The sequence below is a fragment of the Phyllostomus discolor genome, chromosome 4, assembly GCF_004126475.2.
Source record: "Phyllostomus discolor isolate MPI-MPIP mPhyDis1 chromosome 4, mPhyDis1.pri.v3, whole genome shotgun sequence".
Taxonomy (NCBI): Eukaryota; Metazoa; Chordata; class Mammalia; order Chiroptera; family Phyllostomidae; genus Phyllostomus; species Phyllostomus discolor.
Genome location: NC_040906.2, coordinates 10,995,443 through 11,016,280, shown reverse-complemented (window position 1 = coordinate 11,016,280; position 20,838 = coordinate 10,995,443). Strand labels below are relative to the sequence as shown.

Below are 20,838 nucleotides of genomic sequence, written 5' to 3'. Positions count from 1 at the left end.
TTTCATGTAGTAGGGTAGGATCACTGCCGTAACAAACAACCTCTGGAGTTCAGTGGCGTGACACAATAAAAGTTTACTTCGGACACACATTTCAGTCTAGTGTGGCCCTTCCTACTTGGTTGTCTTTCTTGACGACCTTTTTGAGGTTTCTTCCATCCCATGGCTCTGGCTTCTCCAGATCCTGGAGTCCCTTCCTGCAGCTGGGAACAGGGAAAGAGAGAGAATGGAGGGTGATGAGGGAGTGTGTTTATGAGTCAGGTCTGCTTTTGTTGGGCATTTGTTATTTCAACCCACAATCCGCCGGCCATGAGTCCACCACGGAGAAACCAAACGTTGGGAAACGAAGGTGAGCTGTGTGCCCTGGAGGAAAGAGCAAATGACTTGGTAAATAAACAGCTGGTATCTGCCTCATTTTTCAGGCAGTGTTTGCTTTCATTGAGCCCCGGCTCCTGGGTTCGGAACCAAACATGAAGGTCTTATTTCACAGGTAGGTGCCAACGAAGTTGAAATGATAAGCCCTGGGTAAATGCAGAAAAATAATCACAGAATTCTGTGATGTTTTTCCAGATACTAGTCCCTTTGATTCAACGGTCACAAAAATTAAAAAGTAAAAATAAAACTATTCTTCCCTCTGAAATGTATAAGATTCCGCCTCCAAAATTAAACAAGAAAACCTGGTAATTCACACTTTATCTACATTCCAGGAGTAGCACTTGTCTCTCCTCAGTAAGGTGCTCTTCCTTTCAAGTGCACTCAGTGTACTTCACTCGTACCGTTTAGAAGGGTTAAAACCATGCCTGAATGTCGTTAGGCATGTATTGCATACCAGTACACAGGCTCATTGAGTACTTTGAGGGAACACTTTGATCGAGACAAAGTTTAATTAAACAAGGGACTGGCACTGGGACCCGATCAAAGCATAACTGTTAATGTGCTGATTGTTCTTTCCTCTTCTGTACCAGGAGCGGCTCCGATTAGCTCGCTTCCGTGTTCCCATCTGACTCCCACATTCCATTCGTTCCAAAGAGCAAGTTCATGAACCTTGTTGGTGGGACATCCAGGACCAGCCTGAAGGTCCTCAGTTTCTAGTCCATTTTGATGCTTTAAACGTAAATATGATATTCAATTATGTGGCTCAGAATATCCAGACCAGTGAGTTATGGCCCACTTGCTTGCTCTGAAACTGATGGCTAAAAATCATAGAGATTGAGAATAAGAAAATCAAGTCATTATTTTCTATTGATTCAAACATTCAAATTACCTGGCTGGCATAACTCAGTGGATTGAGTGTAGGCTGCAAACCAAAGTGTCGCAGGTTCGATTCCCAGCCAGGGCACATGCCTGGGTTGCAGGCCATGACCCCCAGCAACCGCACATTGATGTTTCTCTCTCTCTCTCATTCTCCCTCCCTTCCCTCTCTAAAAATAAATAAATAAAATCTAAAAAAAACAGAAAGAAAAAATTCCATTAAAAAAAAATTCAAATTCTGTTTGCCACATTTGGATGGCTGCCTCAGAAAAAAGCCTAAATGTACCAATTATGTATTTTGGCTCAAAAGATTTTGAGTGCAGAAGGCAGAGGGAGCAAAGAGGACCTGAACTGAAGTGCCTACACGTGTGAACACTTCTGAAAATAATGAACTTACCTTGTTTTCACTTTATGATTTAAATTTTCTCTCAACTTAGTTCACTCTATGCTCTTATATTTTAAACAGTTTTCAACTGATAAAGTATATGCAAATTGTTTTCTTTACAACTATTGCTATTATCACATGGGATTAGTTAATCCCAAGTGGTACATAACTGATTTCATTCATTTTTTTATTATGTGCCTTGGTTTATTTATTCATCCATCTACCATTTCAGTCTGGCTTTTAATATTATAATTAGCCAAAGTCTAACTTTTTTTTTAATCTTCACTCGAGGATATGTTTATATTGATTTTTTGTTTGTTTGGTTTTGAGAGAAAGAGAGAGAGGAAAGAGGAGAGAGAGGGAACCATCCACCAGGGCTCCAAACCGCAAGCTACACATGTGCCCTGACTGTGGGTGGAACCCGCAACCTTGTTTGGGGTATGAAACGATGCTCTAGCCACCCAAGCCACCCGGCTGGGGCGCCAAAATCTAACATCGCTTCTGTGGGCTTCTTTCTCACCATTCACCCACATTTTGTTAATCTAATCTGTTCACCTATAGTCACGCAGTCATTCTTTAAAACTCACTTCCTGTCTTTCGTTAACTTACATAAAGGTGGCATTCATGCTAATAAAGCAAATGAGTTTTTATAATCATCTATGTATTTTAAAGTTTATTTTTTACTGTGTTTTTTTCTATTACTATGTATCTCTCCTATACCCTCTTCCACCTACACCTCCCCTCCTCCACTCCGCAGTCGCCCCACTGTTCTCCATGTCCATGAAAAGCAGATGACTTTTTATTCAAACTTTTTTCCATGTCGAATATCTTAAAACAAGCCCTGGCTGGCATAGCTCAGTGGATTAAGCACGGGCTGTGAACCAAAGTGTTGCAGGTTCGATTCCCAGTCAGGACACATGCCTGGGTTGCAGGCCACAGCCCCCAGCAACTGCACATTGATGTTTCTCTCTCTCTCTCTCTCTCTCTCTCCCTCCCTCCCTTCCCTCTCTAAAAATAAATAAAATCTTTTTAAAAAACGAAAAAAGAGAGATAAATGGTAATGCAAAAATACAATAAAAAACAAACTATTTAAAACTATATATATATCAAATTATAAAAATTCACTTGCTTGATCACAATAAATGCCAGCTTTACATGAATTAATGAAAGGTGTTACTAGTTTTAAAGAATGACTACATCACTAACTTTTGGTAAGGAGATTAGATTATGAAAAGGTGGGTGAATGGTGAGAAAGAGGTGGACGGGAACAAAGGAATTTCCCTCGTGTGCTGTCACCTACTTGTGAAGTTTGTCCGTGAGGATAAACACCAAGAAAATGATGATCTTATTAAAGGGACTTCACCAGGAATCATGGGTGTAAATTTCAAGCGTGAAATCTGATTTTTTAAAACATGCATTCATGAAAACACACTGAAGTTCCTCACTTAAAAATTTTAAAACATTTTATTCAGAAGTCTTTACAAAATTTAATATTTATTATCTTTTCTTTCACTTGGTAGTTTTATTATAATCATATAACATATAGAAAACATGATGATTATCTTCACCCAGGCCCATGTAAGATGTCCCCAAATCCCTCACATTTACCCCGGTATGCCACCCTGGATCCTGTCCATTCTCTGTGGTGACACTGGCTCGAAGCCTGAGGAGCCCTGACTATAGCTAACCAGGGCCTAAAACGGGATTCCCCAGAATACGTAGCACGTAGAAAATGATGTGCAAAGTCCATCTTTAAAAAACTGGGTTTTTTTTAAAAAATAGAGTTCTACCACATTGATAGCAACAACAAAAAAGCTAGACCACAAACTGAATACATAGGCAAAGGGATCACAAATGGTAGTTAAACTCCAACCTGGTGCCATAACTGTAATTACACGATTAATCGAGAGAACATTAGATGTGGAAAGCCCAACATTAGTTACTTCACATTCTAATCTGAGGTCTTTTCCGTTTCATAATGGTTATATATCAAGGCACTGGTCAATATTTCCTTCCATTCTTCTGCTCCTGCCTTGCCATTCTTCCCTAAATGTCTGTGGTAAGAGAAATCAATGAGAAGCTCATGTTCTCTGAAGGTCAGCCCTTATTGGATCTCCTAGAGACCCCAACAGAAATCACAGTTTCAGTAAAAGCACCCGAGGGTCCCTACCCACTCCTGTGAGTGTTAACACCGCAGCTCAGCACTTACACTGCACATGCGCGGGTAAGACGTCAAAAGTGGGGCAGTGAGACAAACATTACCAGCTACTTCCCCGCATGTCTGATCACATTCACCATCTGGTGACATCGAGTTTCCATTCCCGGAAGCACGAATGTGATATTATAACAATGGTCAGCAGCAAATATTTTGGGGTAGGTGAAGAAAGAAAAAGGAGAAAAGGCGTCCACCATAGAGCAATAATATAGGGTGGGGAAAGAGTAGTTTACAGCTGTGAGTACGTGAAACAGTTTACTCTTGTATTATTAGTTATTAACTATTGTATTATTTTCCATATGAACAACTAGAAACCTACTGTCACCCACCCTGTATTAAATGCTCTAAGTCAACCTAATAAACAGTTAAGTTTTCACATATCTTAGAAATATATTAAAATATAGTTGAAACAAAATCTCTCAAGCAACTAAGAGTGCTTGAAATATAAAAAATTATTAAGAGTAGTAATAATAATCATTATTACTATTGTTATTAACCTCTATTATACTATTTTTATAATACAGTGTCATAGACACTGGATCTCCAGATGTCTAAAAACCTTAATCAATGTACAGAGCTTGTAGAACACACATCCTTATTGTGCTTTTTTTTATATTCAATGAAAAGGTAAAATGAAAACCTCTCACAAGAGCAGTTTCCACGGCATCAAAAACGCTTCACCCCTATACTAACTTTGGTTATCTTCCTTCACTCCAACCCTGACAAATAAATAAATTCAGGACATTAAAACCAGATACCCTGTATCTGGACTGAAATTACATCATTATTAAGTACATTAAAAATGTCTAGCATTATGTATAAACTCTGGACTGTTGACATAATTTTGAATGATCGTATAAATTTTAAAAGCCACATATTTAGAAAAAAAGTATTGCTACTTTACATACTAAATCATGGATTATTACAGTACAGTTTTCAACCTGTCAGTAGAGGACCAAATGCAGCAAAATTGTACTACAACACATGTATTTAAATTAGCTTAAAATATTACACGGAGCTAATACGTTGCAAACAAATGTTCAGTCTCCTGCATTATGAGGCAGTTATGTGAACCTTCAGAGCTATAATAAGTAATCATAGGCAATATAATACAGACATGGAATAATGATAAATATATTATGTTAAACAACTTAAATTTCTGCCGGTTAACAAAACATCCCTTTTGAGTTACTTTTGGCATGGTGCCGGAGGCTCTGTCCCATCACGCGGGCAAGGCATTGCTTCCTGGCCAGTCTGCGACGGGAGGCTCTCCGGGTCTTCGGGGAGACGGGCGGTTAAAACGTAGGCTTGTTCATGTACTCTTCCAGGGTCTGAAAGACAACCGTCCGTTAGAGCAGCTTTTCCTCTCAGCCACAACCTTTAGCAGACTGTGAAATCTTTTCTGTGCTTTTACTTGCTCCTTTGCCATTACTGAAAAGTGGTTTTGAGAAGTACGTGTGGACATGCATCTTGGCATTCTAATCAGAGAAGATGGTGCAAAGTTTGAGCATAATTTGTATACACCTCCGTGGGGCTGGAACTGACCAGTGCTGAACTGGGGAGAAACGAAGCTGGATCATAAAACGAATGTCTGATCAGAGCAATGAATCCGCTGCAAGGTATCACTGCGGACTTCAGCTAGGTGTGTCTGCTAAAACGACCGTGAGGACTATCGCCAGGCACACGTATGAGAGAAATCGGAATTCTATTTGTGTAACATATTTATTATTACAGATATTGTACAGAACATCTTTCTTATTGCCAAGCTATAACAAATAAACAACTCTAATTCTTAAGATTTCCTGCCACGTATTTTTGAAGAGGCTTTCTTCCAAAGTAGACAAATTATGTTTCCTCATCTTCCTCAATAGTTCCCAAGTTTGCTAATATGCCACAAGGCTGTAATTTTTTTCCCAGCACTTTTTGGGATATTTGAGTAGGTCCACAATTACAGGCAGAGTTCAAAGTCACAGCGATGTTGCAAGCCCTTTACCATGCACGATGGATGGACGTTTGCACCCTTTCCTATAATATGGGTGTGTGGGCAATATACAGTGGCCTCTGGATTAATTCAATAAGGGAGATTAAGGGGAGAGCCCCAGGTAACACTCCTGCCTCTGACAGCTCGTTCTGAGATGTTCAGTGCATCCTGAAGCCTGAGCCCCAGAGTATGTGATTCCCTGGCACCTGCCAGGAAGACAACCAACCAGCATGGGCCCAACAGACCAAGACCAAGGCCAAGCGAGACTGTTCAGAGGAGGCGAGGGTTACACTCCAGGTGTTCTGACTGGTTTCCACCAGCTCTGTTCAGAGCACCAGCCTTCCCCTGCTGAAAATACCGTGGTCTGGTCTGGCTCCACACTTGCCTGCTAAGCTTTGACAACTCCTATGGTGGACGACCACTGGCCAAGGAGACACCCTGAGACCTCTGTCCTGTATCTCCTGTCACAGAAGCTGCCCATGTCTTTCAACTCAGTAAGGGCATCACAATGGCCAGAGGCCCATGCCTATTTTTGTGGCACCTAAAACTTATGCCACTTAAAAAAAATACCAAGTTACAAATACAAAATCGGGCATCAAGTTTATTAAAAATGAGGGAGAGAATGATAGTAAATTACAATTTTTTAAAAGATCACAAGTATCACAAAATCCAGAACAGTAACATACGGTTTTTAATCATTAAGTGCCCGACACTACCTCTATCATATTTTATATTCATTGCCTGGCCACATATTCTTTGCAGTTAAGGTACCTTTACGAACTTGACCATAGGAGCCTGCAGCCTTGGAAAGGGCCTAGACCAGCAAGAGGCCCTGGAGTTGTCATCTCATGGACTTTCCAGTTCATTGGCCTCTAGTGACTGGCACTTCTCCCACCACTGGCTAAATCAATCTGTGGAAGCCCACATGGACTGCCCCTGCTAAGCTGTGCTACGTGAACCAATAATGCATGAACTTGCTATTGTCTTGAGCCAATTACTTCAATGATCGGAACAGACGCTGAAGTCCGGCACAACCCTAAAGAGCTCTGCCCTGGCCTTTCACAAGATGACTGGAGTCCGTACCCTGGGAGCGATCCCTCCTGCTCTCCTGCTACCCATCTAGCGCTGCTGTATTTCTTAGGCATTTAGGAGTGGGCTTGCTTTGACCTCTTACTGCATTATGGGTGGCTGGGCTGCTAACATGGTCTTGCTTTAAGGGTGGCCGTGTGGGGACGCACCTGTCCATTTTTCATGAAACTACACATACACATGCAAAGTATCCTGTTGCTGGAGCTAATGAGGTACCACGTGGCCCTCCCTTCTAAATGTGCTTTCCTATTCTGTGGTCAAAACATCTTCTGTTGGCTGCCCTCACGGTAACCTCAGGAACTGCAGCCCCTACTATTCGGGTCACTATCTTCTTTTAGAGTTTCTTTTTTCTTCTCATCACTTTGTACCTGTCTTCGGCACTGCTGAGTTGTTATCTCCAAAATAGGATACAGCCTAAAGTCATCCGCAACCAGGGAAACTGGTTCTTCATTTCCATATTGTCAACATCTTGCCCCAGTGCACTGAGAATAAGCTTTCAGCATTTGGAGGCTCTGCGACTATGCATTTTCTTACCAAATATGGGGAGAGAGCCATTTATTAGGTAGGGAGTAAGAGATAGTCCCAGGGGCTGCTTGCGGATTTTCGGCTGGACTAAAAGTGAAAGCAATCTTGCAAAGGCCTCCCTTAACCTTTAGTCACTACAAATATGTACTTAGGTCCAAAGGACAGAAATAAAAGAAAGCAGCAATTTTTTTCTTTACGCAATCATATTACTCGTGCTCATTCATTCGAAGCTTCTCTGGACCAGCTATACAAAGTCAGTTTTTCAACCAGCTCCCCAAATGTTCATTGATTTAGCTCCACTACCAGAAGCCTCTATCAGAATACCGATAATGCTGTTTCGATCTGGCTGGTGCTGTTAATTCAGTGAGACTTAGAGGACCATCATGGCATTGCCTGCCCACTATGGGGACACAGGGGCTAAATGGAGGGTCCCCTGAGACCTACCTATCAGGACCTTCCACTCAATCACCAGGGATCTGAACTACCAATTACTGCTTAATTGTGAAAGGGCTCTCCCTTGAAATGCCTGCTTCCCAGGTTTAAATGGAACTTGAATTACCAACCAGATAACAATGCAAGTTCTTTAAAACTTTTTCTTGCATGGGGGGAATTCAGAATAACTCCTCTGTGACTTAATTACTAAAGTGCTAAAAGCCACTGCTTAAAGTTTCTCCTATAAGGAGATCCCACAGTGAGGACCCTGGGGAAAGAGTTATAAACAACCCCCTGGCAGATTTTATAGCAAAGGTTGTTCTGTGGAATTTCCAAGCCACTGCTTCCTCAAATACCTTGTAGAATTCCCTTCCTGTGGCATTTGGAGAGAGTCGAGTAAACATCAGAAAGTTTATGTGCATTTTTTGGGGTGAGCACGATAACAGCATCAGCTTCCCAACAGGCGGCACAGCCAGAGGCTGATGGGTACCCCTCAAACAGACGTTTTTCTCCGTGTCCGAAGACCGGCTCTCTAGATGGGCAGGAGCAAGTCAGCAGCTCAAAGATGTGCAGACACGGCTGCTGGCGAATCACGCCTCATGGTGTTTTATTAAGTTAATCAGTCTATTACTTTCAATCAGCAGGAAGAACGGCTTTAAAGCCAATTTCTCAAAGATACTTGATAATACTCTGGAATCTCTCGACCTGCTATTGTGAAAATAGACAGATGGCGAGATCCAAGGGTGCTGTGGGAAGAAGAACCGAGAGGGGGCAGAGCTGGGTTGGGTCGCCTCATTTAGGAGGGCAGAGGTAGGTGGGAGAAGTGTTATTTCTCCCCAGGTCCCTGGAAGAGCTGAAGGGAGTAATGTAGGTGAAGTTCTTTTATTAAGTACAATGAAAATCTGGACTACATCTAAAAGAAAAGCCCCACTCCGTTTTGTATGCGTATCACAGAGTCAGGAGCACAAGCAAAGGGGTGGTTCGGGGCCGACTTACACCGTGGAAGGCCAGCCGCAGCGTTCTCCATTTATTTATGCAAATCAGAGCACGCACACAGCCTCCCGAGGAGGTGTAAGAAATTTTAATTAAGATGATAAATGCCATCTTCAATAATAAAGCTCTAATAGCCCTGGCAAAAGAAATAACAATGTACGGCTACTCTCCTTTCCTAGGGCAGCACAGATATTTTAATGAAAGTCTTTTTATACCCCTCATAAGATTATTCTTGAAGAGAGCATCACCACATATTTGGGAGGTTTTTGATAATGAAGTATGTTCACTACAAAGCTCAAACAAACATGAAAAAGCAAAGACTCCAGAGCCCAACTGCCTGGATTCAAATCTTGATTCCACATTTACTAGCTATGTGGCGCTGTGCAGGTCATTTAGCCTCTCTGTGCCTCAGTTTACTTATCCTTAAAATGAGGGTAACAATACTACCTACCTCTTAAAGTTACTGTGATAATTAAATTAATACACCAGTTGCTTAGAAACTGTAGCCAGCACAGAATTAACACTCAGTAAGGGTTGGCTAATATATAATCATCACCACCACCACCAGCACCATCCACCAGTACCTCCATCATCACCATCACCATCACCCCTACCACCACTACCACCTCCATCATCACCACTACTACCACCATCACACCTACCACCATCACCCCTACCACCACCACTACCACTATCACCCCTACCACCATCACATCATCACATCATCATCATCATCATCATCATCTTTTCTCACCGCATGAGAAACTGAGTACTGACCTCCTGTAACATATCAGAATCTTCAATGGCTTGGACAGCTGATTTCTTGGATGTTTCCTGAATTTCTCCGCCTATTATAAATTCGTCCAGGATAAAATAAGCCTTTTCAAAATTAAAGATAATGTCCAGCTCACAGACCTGGTGGGACAAAAAAAAAAACAACAACACATATTTTGATAAACTGCAGTGGTGTTACGAGAAACATTTGCCAGTATCTCGAGCTTCTTCAAGTTATTGCCATACCAAAGATAAAAATATCAGACAGTATGTTAAGGACAGAAAATAGAACTGGGGAATTGTAGGCCTTTCATAAAAGTTACATGCCCCGGCTTGTGTGGCTCAGTGGACTGAGTGACAGTTTATGAACTGCAAGGTCGCCTATTCAATTCCCAGACAGGGCACAAGCTTAGGCTGTGGGCCAGGTCCCCAGTTGGGCGCATGTGAGAGGCAACCAGTTGGTGTATCTCTCACACATCAATGTTTCTCTCCCTCTGTTTCTCTCTCCCATCTTTCTCTCTAATCTAAAACTAAATAAATAAAAATACACACATACATACATAAAGTAGTAAAGTCACATTCTATTAAAGCAGAGCATGTCCTTACATAATATTTAATGTCACAACAAGAAATTTGAGAGGAACTTCTTGGAGGCACGTGGCCACGCAGCTCGTCTTCCGATCGGTACAGACGGAGGCTGAGCCCTGCTACATTTCAGGCACAAGGCGGCATCACCCCGTGTCTCCTGCTCTGAGCCTGGGCTCCCAGCTCTGGGACCCTCAGCAACCCGTACTGCAAAGCTCCATTGTGCTAACTGGTCTCAAAATTATGTCACAGGCCAGGGGCTCTCAAACTTCAGAATGTGTCTGAATCACCCAGAAACCTCATTAAAACACACACACTGCTGGGGTTTGATTGCATGGATCTAGGTAACACCTGAGAGGTGGTGGGAAGGCAGGCTGGTGCAGCCGCTGTGGGAAGCAGTGTGGAGACACCTCAGAAAATTAAAAACGGGTCCCACTTCTGGGAATATATCCGAAGAGACCCAAAACACTAATTTGAAAGAACCTAAGCACCCCACGTTCATTTGCAGTGTTATTTACAGTCGCCAAGATATGGAAGCAGCCCAAGTGCCCACCAGCAGATGAGTGGATAAAATAACTATAGGATATTTACATAATGGAATACTACTCGGCCATAAAAAAGTAAAAACTTTTATCCTTTGGGACAGTATGGACGGACCTGGGGAACATTATACTAAGCGAAATAAGCCAGTCAGAGAAAGACAAATACCATAGGATTTCACTCATATGTGGAATCCAGTGAACAATCTGAAGTAACCAGGAAAACGGGGACAGACTCACAGATGGAGAGCAGGGTGACAGCCAAGGGCAGGGAGGTTAGGGATGGAGGGACTGAACAGAAAGAAAAAGGACTCGTGGGCAACACTGTGCTGATTGTAGGGGAGGGGTGGGGAGTAGAAGGGGACTAAATGTAATGAAAAATACAATAAAATAGTAAAAAAAGGAAAACAAAACCCTGCAAGTCTGAACTTCTAACTGATTCCCTGATGACGTCATTGATGCTGGACAAGCAGAGAACCACGGTCACTGCCACAGACCAGAGCAGAGTCTCACAGACTTTGCCGAGTGAAGAAGCAAGCAGCAAATCTACCGCCATACTCCAAACAAGGCTCATGCCCAGTTCTTTAGCCAGACAGCCACTCAGGCACTCTCCTTGCTGCCTCCTTCCCACAGAGCCCTCACCTCACGGCCATGGCACTCTCCATTCCGACCCCCTCTTGAAGGTCTGCTAATTCCGAGTTTTCCATCCCCCTCCCACCCCCACTGCTCCCTCTCAACGGCATTGGAGCATTGCCGAATCTCTTCCCTGAAAATCCCTCTCTTGCTCCCTGGCCCTGGCAATCCCACTCGATGCCTGTCCCTTCCTTCCATCTCTCATGACTCTTCTCCAGGCTCCTCGGATGGTATTCCTTCACCCCTACCTTACATCGGCTTAAGAAACATTTCAGATGGGTACCAGACTTACTGGGGAGACCACCTCATAAGGTGTATGCATGTCTAATCACTACATTGTAAACCTGAAACTAACATAATAACTAATATAATAGTGCATGCCAACTTTGAATGGAAAATAAAGTAAAAAAAATTTTTTTACTAAAGAAGCATCTATGGAGTGCTTGGGATCTATCAATTAGCAAAATAACACCTCTGTTCCATTTTGCTTACATTCTAGCGATCCAACTTCATCTCAATATTGGTGTTTCTCATGAGAATAGATTATGCTTATATTCTCCTAGACCTGTATTCTCCTCGTAGTTCATGTATTCTCCTAGACAAGGGCTCTACATCGACAATGTCATTGTCAATCTCATTGTCTAGCATGCAAGTGGCTTAATAAACCTAGACGCCTAGTCCAAAGCGTTCGCCTGCTAACTAGACATCCCTGCCCTGGCACGCCTCAGTCCAAGTCACCCTGCCCCACACGGAATGCAGGCACTCTCTTTTTCTTCTAGCCCTTCTTTTCCGTAGTAAGCGCACCCTTGATGTAGCAGCCCCTTCTAATGCACTCTACAGTTCGATGCATTTTCCCGCTCCCCTTCATTCCTCTCCCTCCCCTGTCCTCGTGCCTTTCAAACTGGTCACCAATTCCTATTGATTCCATCATGTAAATAACCCCCTTCCTATTTCTGCATTGTCACAGACGCTGCTTAGGCCTGCCACAGTTAGGCCACTGCAGTGACCTCCTAGGTGGCATCTGTGCCTGCTCAAGGCTAACGGCGACCAACACTTTCCTCAAGTGTTGATCTTGTTCCTCCTCTGTGCAGGGTTTCATGTTTAAGTCAAAGTGTGAGTCCCTCAGCGAGTCTCTGTGACCCACCCAGAGCCTTGTTCTCTGCTCCCTGAGATAGCTCTCCCTCCTGAAACTACAGACACACATTCCACGGACTCACAGTGTCCTTCCCCGCCTTGGCCCTTTGCGTTCCAGCCATTCTTGGAATGTTCTCTAAATGTTCTTTCCTTTATTCTTCTGACAAAATCAAGCTCAGCTTTCAAGGCCAAAGTCAAAAGTCAGAAGCACCGTGTTTCCCCCAAATCCTCTTCCCTTTCATCCATCACGCACTCTAGTGTCAGCTTCCTCGTCAGGCACTCCCCCAAGAGAGTGAGGGTAGACACAGGCCTTGTCCTGGTCTTCCTTATGTCCCTGATGCCTGGCACATGGAGGAACACAATAAATGTTTGCAGGATAAAGGCCGGCCACCGTGCAGGCCCAGATCCTGGGACGCCGGGGACTAATGGCCCCCCACATCAACGGTTCTCTGATACCGCTGGATGTTGTGACTTCACATAAAGTGGATGTCAATTAGCAAAGCGCTCCATCTATTCAGGAGTTAGTTCAATAACCTTGCAGATTCCACAGGGAAAATGGTTTGTGTTGACAGGTCCAATTAAATCTAGAAGCATAAAAACAAACGAATCTAATACTACTATAATAAATGGGCAACTCAGAAAAGCTCATTTTCAAAGGTTGTAGTCTCTTCATTCCCTGGAAACCAGCCCCAAATCAACGTGTGTATACAGTATGTCTATATGTATCTCTCCCCTCCCTCGAGAGGCTCTCTCTCTCTCCACACAGATATACATGAATACATACATGACATATATGTGTCTACCAGTATATACGTCTATATGTGTATGTATGTACAGATACACACACACACATAAACCAATTTAAGATGAGAATGCATTCAGACCTTTAGGGTTCCCTCTTAAGAACAGCAATCAGAGCAAGGAAGCCACAACGAAAGCGCACATTCTCAGCTAATGAACACCACCTTCTACTTGCAGAGCACACTCATTCCAGGTATTTGAATGACGGCACAACCTAATTGCCCAGGAAAAAACATGGAAAGATCGGAGTACATTGTGGCCCAGGCACTATAAACAAGGGTAAAAATACAGCAAAGGGGATGGGTGGGGAGGGGGAAAGTGGTGGTGGGAAAATGGAGACAACTGGACTTAAACAACAACCAAAAAAAATAAAATTTAAAAAATTTAAAAAGAAAAGTACAGCAACAGAGTGGGGATAATATTTGCAACACAGGTAACAAAGGGGAAAGAATACTATCATGATATAGAATGGAGTCTCTCAAATCCCTAAGAGAAGCATTACAATAGAAAGACAAACAAACAAAAACAAACAAAAAACTGGCTGTGGATAAGCTATTCATAGACAAGACAAGAGATGAAAAAGGCCAATACACATCAGATGCACAGCCTCACAAGTAATCAGAGAAATGCAGATTATAATAATTTTCATCTGATAATTAAGAAAAACCATTGCTGGTGAGACTATGGATAAACAGGTATTCACACACACTGTTAGTGGAATCTGAATTTTACAGGACATTTTTGATACTGTCAAATTACAGTATCTATCAATCTTAAATGTTTAAATCCTTTGACCCAACAATTCCACAAGGAATTTATTTCTATATTATACTTAAACTAGTACACAATAATATATATGTGAAGAACAAAAATTATGGAAGCCTCATTTATAGTAAAAACTGGAGTCCTGGCTGGTGTGGCTCAGTAGATCGAGGACTGGCCTGTGAATTAAAGGGTTGCTGGTTCGATTCCCCATCAGGGCACATGCCCAGGTTGTGGGCCAGGTCCCCAGTGGGGGGCGCTCAGGAGGCAACCACACATTGACGTTTCTCTCCCTCACTTTCTTCTTCTCATCCCCTCTGTCTAAAAATAAATAAATAAAATAAAATATTTTCTTAAGCCGGAAACAACCCAAAATCCATCCATAAAGGAATTGATGAAATAGTGTGTGCTATCCCCCTGCTTGGGTATGGACTGGTATATACCACGGGAATTCTATGTAGAAGTTGGAAAGAATGAGGTAGGGTTCATGGAGACATGGGAAGAGCTCCAAGACAGACTTGTAAGAAGGAAATAAAGTTGTAGAATAATATGCAAAGTGCACTCCCATTTTTATTTTTAAAAGCTTATGTCTAGAAGGATAGGTGAAAATATGTATTACTTTCCCATTGTAAACAATCTAGATAAACAAGGCACAGACACCACACACGTGAAAGAAGGTAGGAGAAACAAGCAGTTACCACAGGCCGGAAGAAGCAGGAAGTCAGGAGGTACAGGAGCAAGAGCTGCGGAACCTCAGAGTTCCAGGCAGGTGTGGACCAGGCATCCAAGGCAGACAGGAGCCTCCTTAGGAGAAACTGGCAGCCAGAATTCTGCAAAGTGAACCTCACAGACACTAATGCAAGCTCTCTGAGGACATGTCATACCCCACTCTCAAAGCACCCACACCCGAGCCTGCAGGGCTCCCCAGCAGCGATGGGGCATTTAATGCACTGCACTGCTCAGTTCAAGGGATAGGGGTAAGGCAAGGCGGTGTGCAAAGGCAAACGCACACAAAACACTCAGATGCACTACACATGCATACACAACTTCAATGTACAGCTACTGTCTCTAAGTCGTAAGGGACATGGATGCACAGGTTCTGCTGGCCTGGTAGAGAATGCTCCCAATGAGCAGCTACTGCCTACACAGCAGCCCCCAAAGGCTACTCTATGGGTATTTCTTGAGTGTAACCCCAAGGGGTTATTGTATCGTAGAATAAAAAAACAATTCAGGAGCGCCTTAGCCTAAATAAATGCAGGTTCTGCAGCTCCTGCCTAATTGCTCAAATACTTGGAATTCCACCTAAGCACCGTCTCAGTACAGCCGATGCTCAGATAACTTCATTCCTTCCAATTATGCACAAACACGTGGCTTCTGTGTTAATTAGCACATGAGTGTCTTTTTTTAAAAATCATTTTCTCATGGACCTATATTCTGGCAGAAAGCTTATAAAAGGCAGAAACAGTGATAACCGAACTTGATCTTTGATCTCCAAGCCTCATGCTTCACGATAATCTGGTGTAAGGCTCTTCTCTTAGATCAGAGTATGTGATGTAGTAAGAACATTTCCGATATTCAATGACTAAGTCCTTTTGGATAGAGTCAAGAAGGACCTTCCTCTCCTGGGTTCTGTTCCAAAGTAAATACAAAATGTATCAAGTTCTACGCAAGAAATGTGTGAAGCTATACCTACAGTCATCATAATGCAAGGTCTTACTACATAGCAATTGACAGTTTACAAAGTACTGTTAGCTACACGGTGTCTCTGACCCTCACAATAGCCCCATGGGGTTAGCCAAGTATATCGATACTTTCATTAACCTTTTCGAGTGTCCTTTTTTTCCTTCTCTGTAAAACAGAGATGTGTGATGGGCCAGACCATGGGCCTTGCTCACGAGCAAACTGGCACCAGGGTCCAGCAGGCTCCGAGGGCTCCTCTTCCCACAACCGGAAAACCCCACATCCGGATCCAGGCTCTCTTGAGACCGCAGCATCCACACCCTCGGAGCACACCGGCCAACACTCGTTTTCCATGGGGAAATATGGCGGGGGTCCAAACCCCGGAGCGGACCCTCATCTACGGTGAGACCCGGAGGTGTTTCCGCTTAGCCTCTGTAAATCAGGGTTAATGCTGCTTACTGCAGATCGAAAGATTAACTAGGGAATCCTTGTAAATCTCCTTGGAATTGAAAAGCGCTAAAAAAAAAAAACGTAAATTAGCAGCCAGAGATTTTGATGTACCTGTCATCAGAAGGTACTATTCAAAAAAAAAAAAAGAAGAAGAAGAAGGAGGTAATATTTTTCCAGGGCTTTATAAAAGGGAAGCTCAGTACAAACTTTTCCCTTAGATAGTATGAGGGCAGAATTCAAGGAAACTTCCTTCGGTATTAACACAGAGACAAATTAAACCAAAGAGATATTTTTGAGACGATGTCAATGAAAATCACTGCACTTTGCTCATCACTGTTAATTAATAAGAATTGAACACTTACTGGGCAGATAGCCTTGAATTGCTCTTAGCTGCTCCTAGCTTAATGAAACATTCATTGAATTTTTTAGTGAATTAAATTTTGGCTCTTCAAACAAAGACAGAGCTTCTAAAGGTATGCCAAAATAGGATGAAAAATTAATGTCCGAGAAATAAGAATTCATTCGGACTCTCCTGTGCTTTAAATGAGCCTAGCATTAGTGAAAGTGATTCAAACTCCCTTGAGAAAGGCACGTGTTCTGAAATACGGTCAGATAAGATTGAGATCAACATTCAGCCCCCGTGCACGTGGTCACAGTTGGATTAATCCAGAAAAACACAACGGGTCAAACCAGAATGCAGAAGTGGAGGGGAGAAGGCAAGTCCTGGGAAGACCCAGGCCTCAGGAAAAGCCCTTCAGCCTCTGGAAAAGGTCGTGCCTGGAGTTTTTTTTTTCCCCCCAAAAGAAAACACCTAAATGTCCGAATTCATCTGAATGACAGAAAGCATAACATTAACTAATCAAATATGAAAATATACTTTTATTTCTTTGCAAATCTCTCTTTTAAAAATGTAAATGAACTTAGTGAATCAAAAGAAAGAGAAAGAAAAATGATCTAGCTGTCTTATTACTTTTACACACTGACCAACAACCCAAAGTCCCTAAAGCAACATTTTAGATCTTATCATAATTTACAAAGGAAAGAAAAGGGGGGAATAAGGGGGAGAGAGTATGAGATGGCAGGAAAATTCTTTCAGAAATCTTTCAAGTGCTTGTCCTATAAAACAATGTTACCACAAATCTGATACAATACCAGCCAATATTGCAAATGCTGTCCGTTCCAGTAAATGAAATACAGAAAACTGTTCTGAAAGTAAACTCTCCTAACTCTACTTAATAAAAAATCTTCAGTGAGCAAGGGAATATGGCAGAGAGCATTGCTAAGAAGAAAACATTTTCCAAATTCAGTGATTTATTTACTCGGTATGAACTAAATTGTTTCTGAAACATTCTCTAAAATCTGGTCCAGAGCTGGTTACAAGTGTTGAAAAAGGAAACAAGCAAGCCCTAAGTCATCATCTCAAGACACCTGCAGCCTGGTGGACAAACAAACCCTGCACCAGTTAAGGATAACACCAGGGTGGTCTGTGTCACTGGAGCACTGGTGTGCCCGGGATGTAAACAGAGAAAAGAGGGAACGTTGGAGAAGTGGTCTGAGACCAGCATTTGGAAAGCTAAAACACCAGGCTGAGAAGGTGGGATTGTACCCATTACAGATGGAGAGTGACCGAGGAGCAGCGTTGCCCTGGATCTGTGCTCTGCAAGGAAGATGGTTCCAACAGGCCAGGCGGGGGCGAGAGGGGAGGTTTAAAAGAGAAGCCCCCTGGCTGGCATAGCTCAGTGGATTGAGCGTCGTGGGCTGCGAACCAAAGTGTCGCAGGTTCAATTCCCAGTCAGGGCACATGCCTGGGTTGCAGGCCATGACTCCCAGCAACCGCACATTGTTGTTTCTCTCTCTCTCTCTCTCTCTTTCTATCTATCTCTCTCTCTATCTCCCTCCCTTCCCTCTCTAAAAATAAATAAATAAAATATTTTAAAGAGAGAGAGAGAGAAGCCAACGTGTAACCCCCCAGTGAACCCAGGCTCATGACAGGAAAGGAGGAGAGGAATTTTAGTCCAATTTGAATAGACAGAGGTAGATTGAATAAAGGTTGGACAAAGATGACATGATCCTGGGACACAATACACGCAGTCACAAGACAGAAGAGGAGTTTGGTTCTTGCCACGGAAAAGGCTAAGATGATTACAAGAGCCCCTGCGAACAGCATCTTCAGCAAAGGAGGAGGGGTTGCCTAGTAACAGATTTCCGGGAGAGAAAATGAGCCAGGAGACACATGAGAGAGTAGGAAGAGCAACAGGGCGCTCAGAGAGCAGGCAGACAGAGGGAGGGGACTCAGCGGCAGACACCAGAAGGGGCCTTCCGAAACCCAGCCATCAGCAGAATTCAGTGCCATGACAAAATAAAAAGGAGCAAATTTAAAGAAAGAACCATGATGGGCAAGTGCTGGTTCCTGGGGAGGGGGCCAGTGGGAACTGATTTCCTTGTAGCCGCAAAGGGGGAACCCAGGCGGTAAGCTGCTGCGGAGCGAATGAGGTCAGAGGGTTGGGCCGCCTCGCGTCCCTTACTACTTGTGAGTCTAGGCAAGGAGATGAAACGGCAATGTGAAGGAAAGGGGCTTCATCTGTGTTTATTTCGTTGGTGTTTCTTTGTTCTTATGGATGAAGAACATTGAAGAACACGTGCACCTTAGTAAAAGAAGCCAGAGAGGGTCGACTAAAAGAGAGATGACAATGACAGAGAAGGAATTACATTCGAGTGCACTTAACAAGGTCTCTAGCATTGTGGTCTGAAGGTAGAGACACCCCCTGCATCTGGAACGTCTGGAAAATTCGACGTTGATCATGTAAGAATTCCACGACATGGGGGAGCCTTGTGTTCTGATGCCCGGCACAAATGCAGTTCGTATTTTACCCCCGAGAGAGAGAGAACGAATGCGGTGAAGGGCAGACTGCAGTGAGGGCAGAGACGGAGACGGAGACCTCGGACTCCGGCGGAGCAGAACCACTTACATTTCCGAAGTACTTGTCCAGCAACTCCACGTAACGATGCACAATCTCTAGTGTCAGGAGCTCGTTGTCCTGATTTTCCACTGCACAGCAGAAATATAAACTAGCATACCTGGAAAAGAAAAAAAAATAATAAAGTAAACTACAGTGACCCATTCAACAACCCGAAGATGGGTTTTCCCCAATGAGGGTGCATCACCACCTGCACCCCAGAGCCCACGGATGAAATCATTGCACACCACAGTGCAAGTCCTCCCTCAAGGGGACTATTTAAATAGAATACATGGAAATACTGGGGTGCCTGGTTTACTTCAGTTAATTGTGTGAAAGTCCCTCAACAACATTTTACTTTGAGGAGCTATTTTCAGGGGGACAGGGTCCTTCGGTCTAGGTTAACCGGGGTGTCTGTTCACGCCCCTTCCTGGCTTGTGAATTGTCCTTTGTGAACTCCAAACACCTGGCCGAGGGCCCCACCTGCCCATCCTCTCCCTCACACTCTCCCGGAGATATTCTGTACGACCCCACCCTAGGACTGTCAGGTCCCATATGCTTCCTCTCTGTGTTTCTCCTGTTTCTTTTACTTAAAGTACTCTTCCCTACCCCATTCATGTGGCTAACTCTTCCTCCATCCTCTGAGCTTGATGTCATTTCCTCCAGGAAATGTCTGTCCTCTCTGACGGGATTGGACGCCCCTGCTGTGCATCCCTGCGCCCCACCCACCCCCTGCTCAGAGCATCTGGTCTCTTCATTGTCCATTTCCCGGCCCCGCCTGCCCCCTCCAGAGCAGCAGCTTCCCAGAGGCAAGCACGGAGCCTGCCTGGCTCACCGTTGCATACCCAGCACCTGTAATATTTGTTCAGGGAACCACTGAAGCTTGTTCTTTATACAATGATTTAAAATACAATGGAACCCGAAGTTGTATTTTCTCAGCAGGCAGAGAAAATAGACAAGCTTCTGGTTGGCAAGTACTAAAAATTTTGACCTTGGATCCAGCCTAAGGAATTTTGCCCCGGGGCACTTCCTGGTAATTTAATCCATTCAGTGTAGTCTGCAAAGGTTACTTCTGTCTTTCCCCCTTCAGGTCTTACAAACACCGCTTGCAAACGCCTCTCTAATGTGTGTTTTCCTTCTGGGCGCTGCCAGAGGACACGGATGTACGGTCACATCGGTCACATCGTCTGTGCCCTGGTCCTGGCCTGACCATCAGTTATCTAGGTCTTTAGGGGCGAAATTACTTTATCTCTTGAGGACTCAGTTTCCTCATCTATAAATTGAGGTTTCTTTCCCGTACAATCTTTCCATGCAAGCAGGCACAGTAAAGAGTGAATATATAGGCTTTAAAGCCAGGAAGACCTGAATGTGGATTCTGACTCTGCCAGTTACCACTCAATTACTGTGATCGGGGACTAACTTACTTAAACTCCCCGTGGCTTCAGCTTCTTCATGGGCAAATATGAGTGACAGTAACAATAAACAGAGCCACCCAGCTCTGCATCCCATTCATCTGCATTTTCCCCATAGTATTTATTACAAACGGAAAATCTTTTGTTTCCTAAACTAATGAGCATGCACCATGAGGGCAGGAATGTCCCCTGTCCTGTTGACTACTGTACCCACAGCCACTGGGACAGTGCTGGGAACAGAGC

General features: G+C 43.5%; 1 protein-coding gene across 1 annotated transcript in view; it reads right to left on the bottom strand.

Annotated features, from left to right (window-relative positions):
* Nucleotides 1-3,078: 3,078 nt before the first annotated feature.
* The window catches only part of AP1S3 (adaptor related protein complex 1 subunit sigma 3), a 57,574-nt gene continuing 39,814 nt past the window's right edge, over nt 3,079-20,838 (bottom strand). The window contains exons 3-5 of the mRNA XM_028510442.2: nt 19,196-19,304; nt 9,646-9,783; nt 3,079-5,179 (exon numbers count right to left, since the gene is read on the bottom strand). Of these exons, the coding sequence (XP_028366243.1) occupies nt 5,144-5,179; nt 9,646-9,783; nt 19,196-19,304 (283 nt within the window). The 3' untranslated portion in view covers nt 3,079-5,143. The remainder of the gene's footprint in view (nt 5,180-9,645; nt 9,784-19,195; nt 19,305-20,838) is intronic.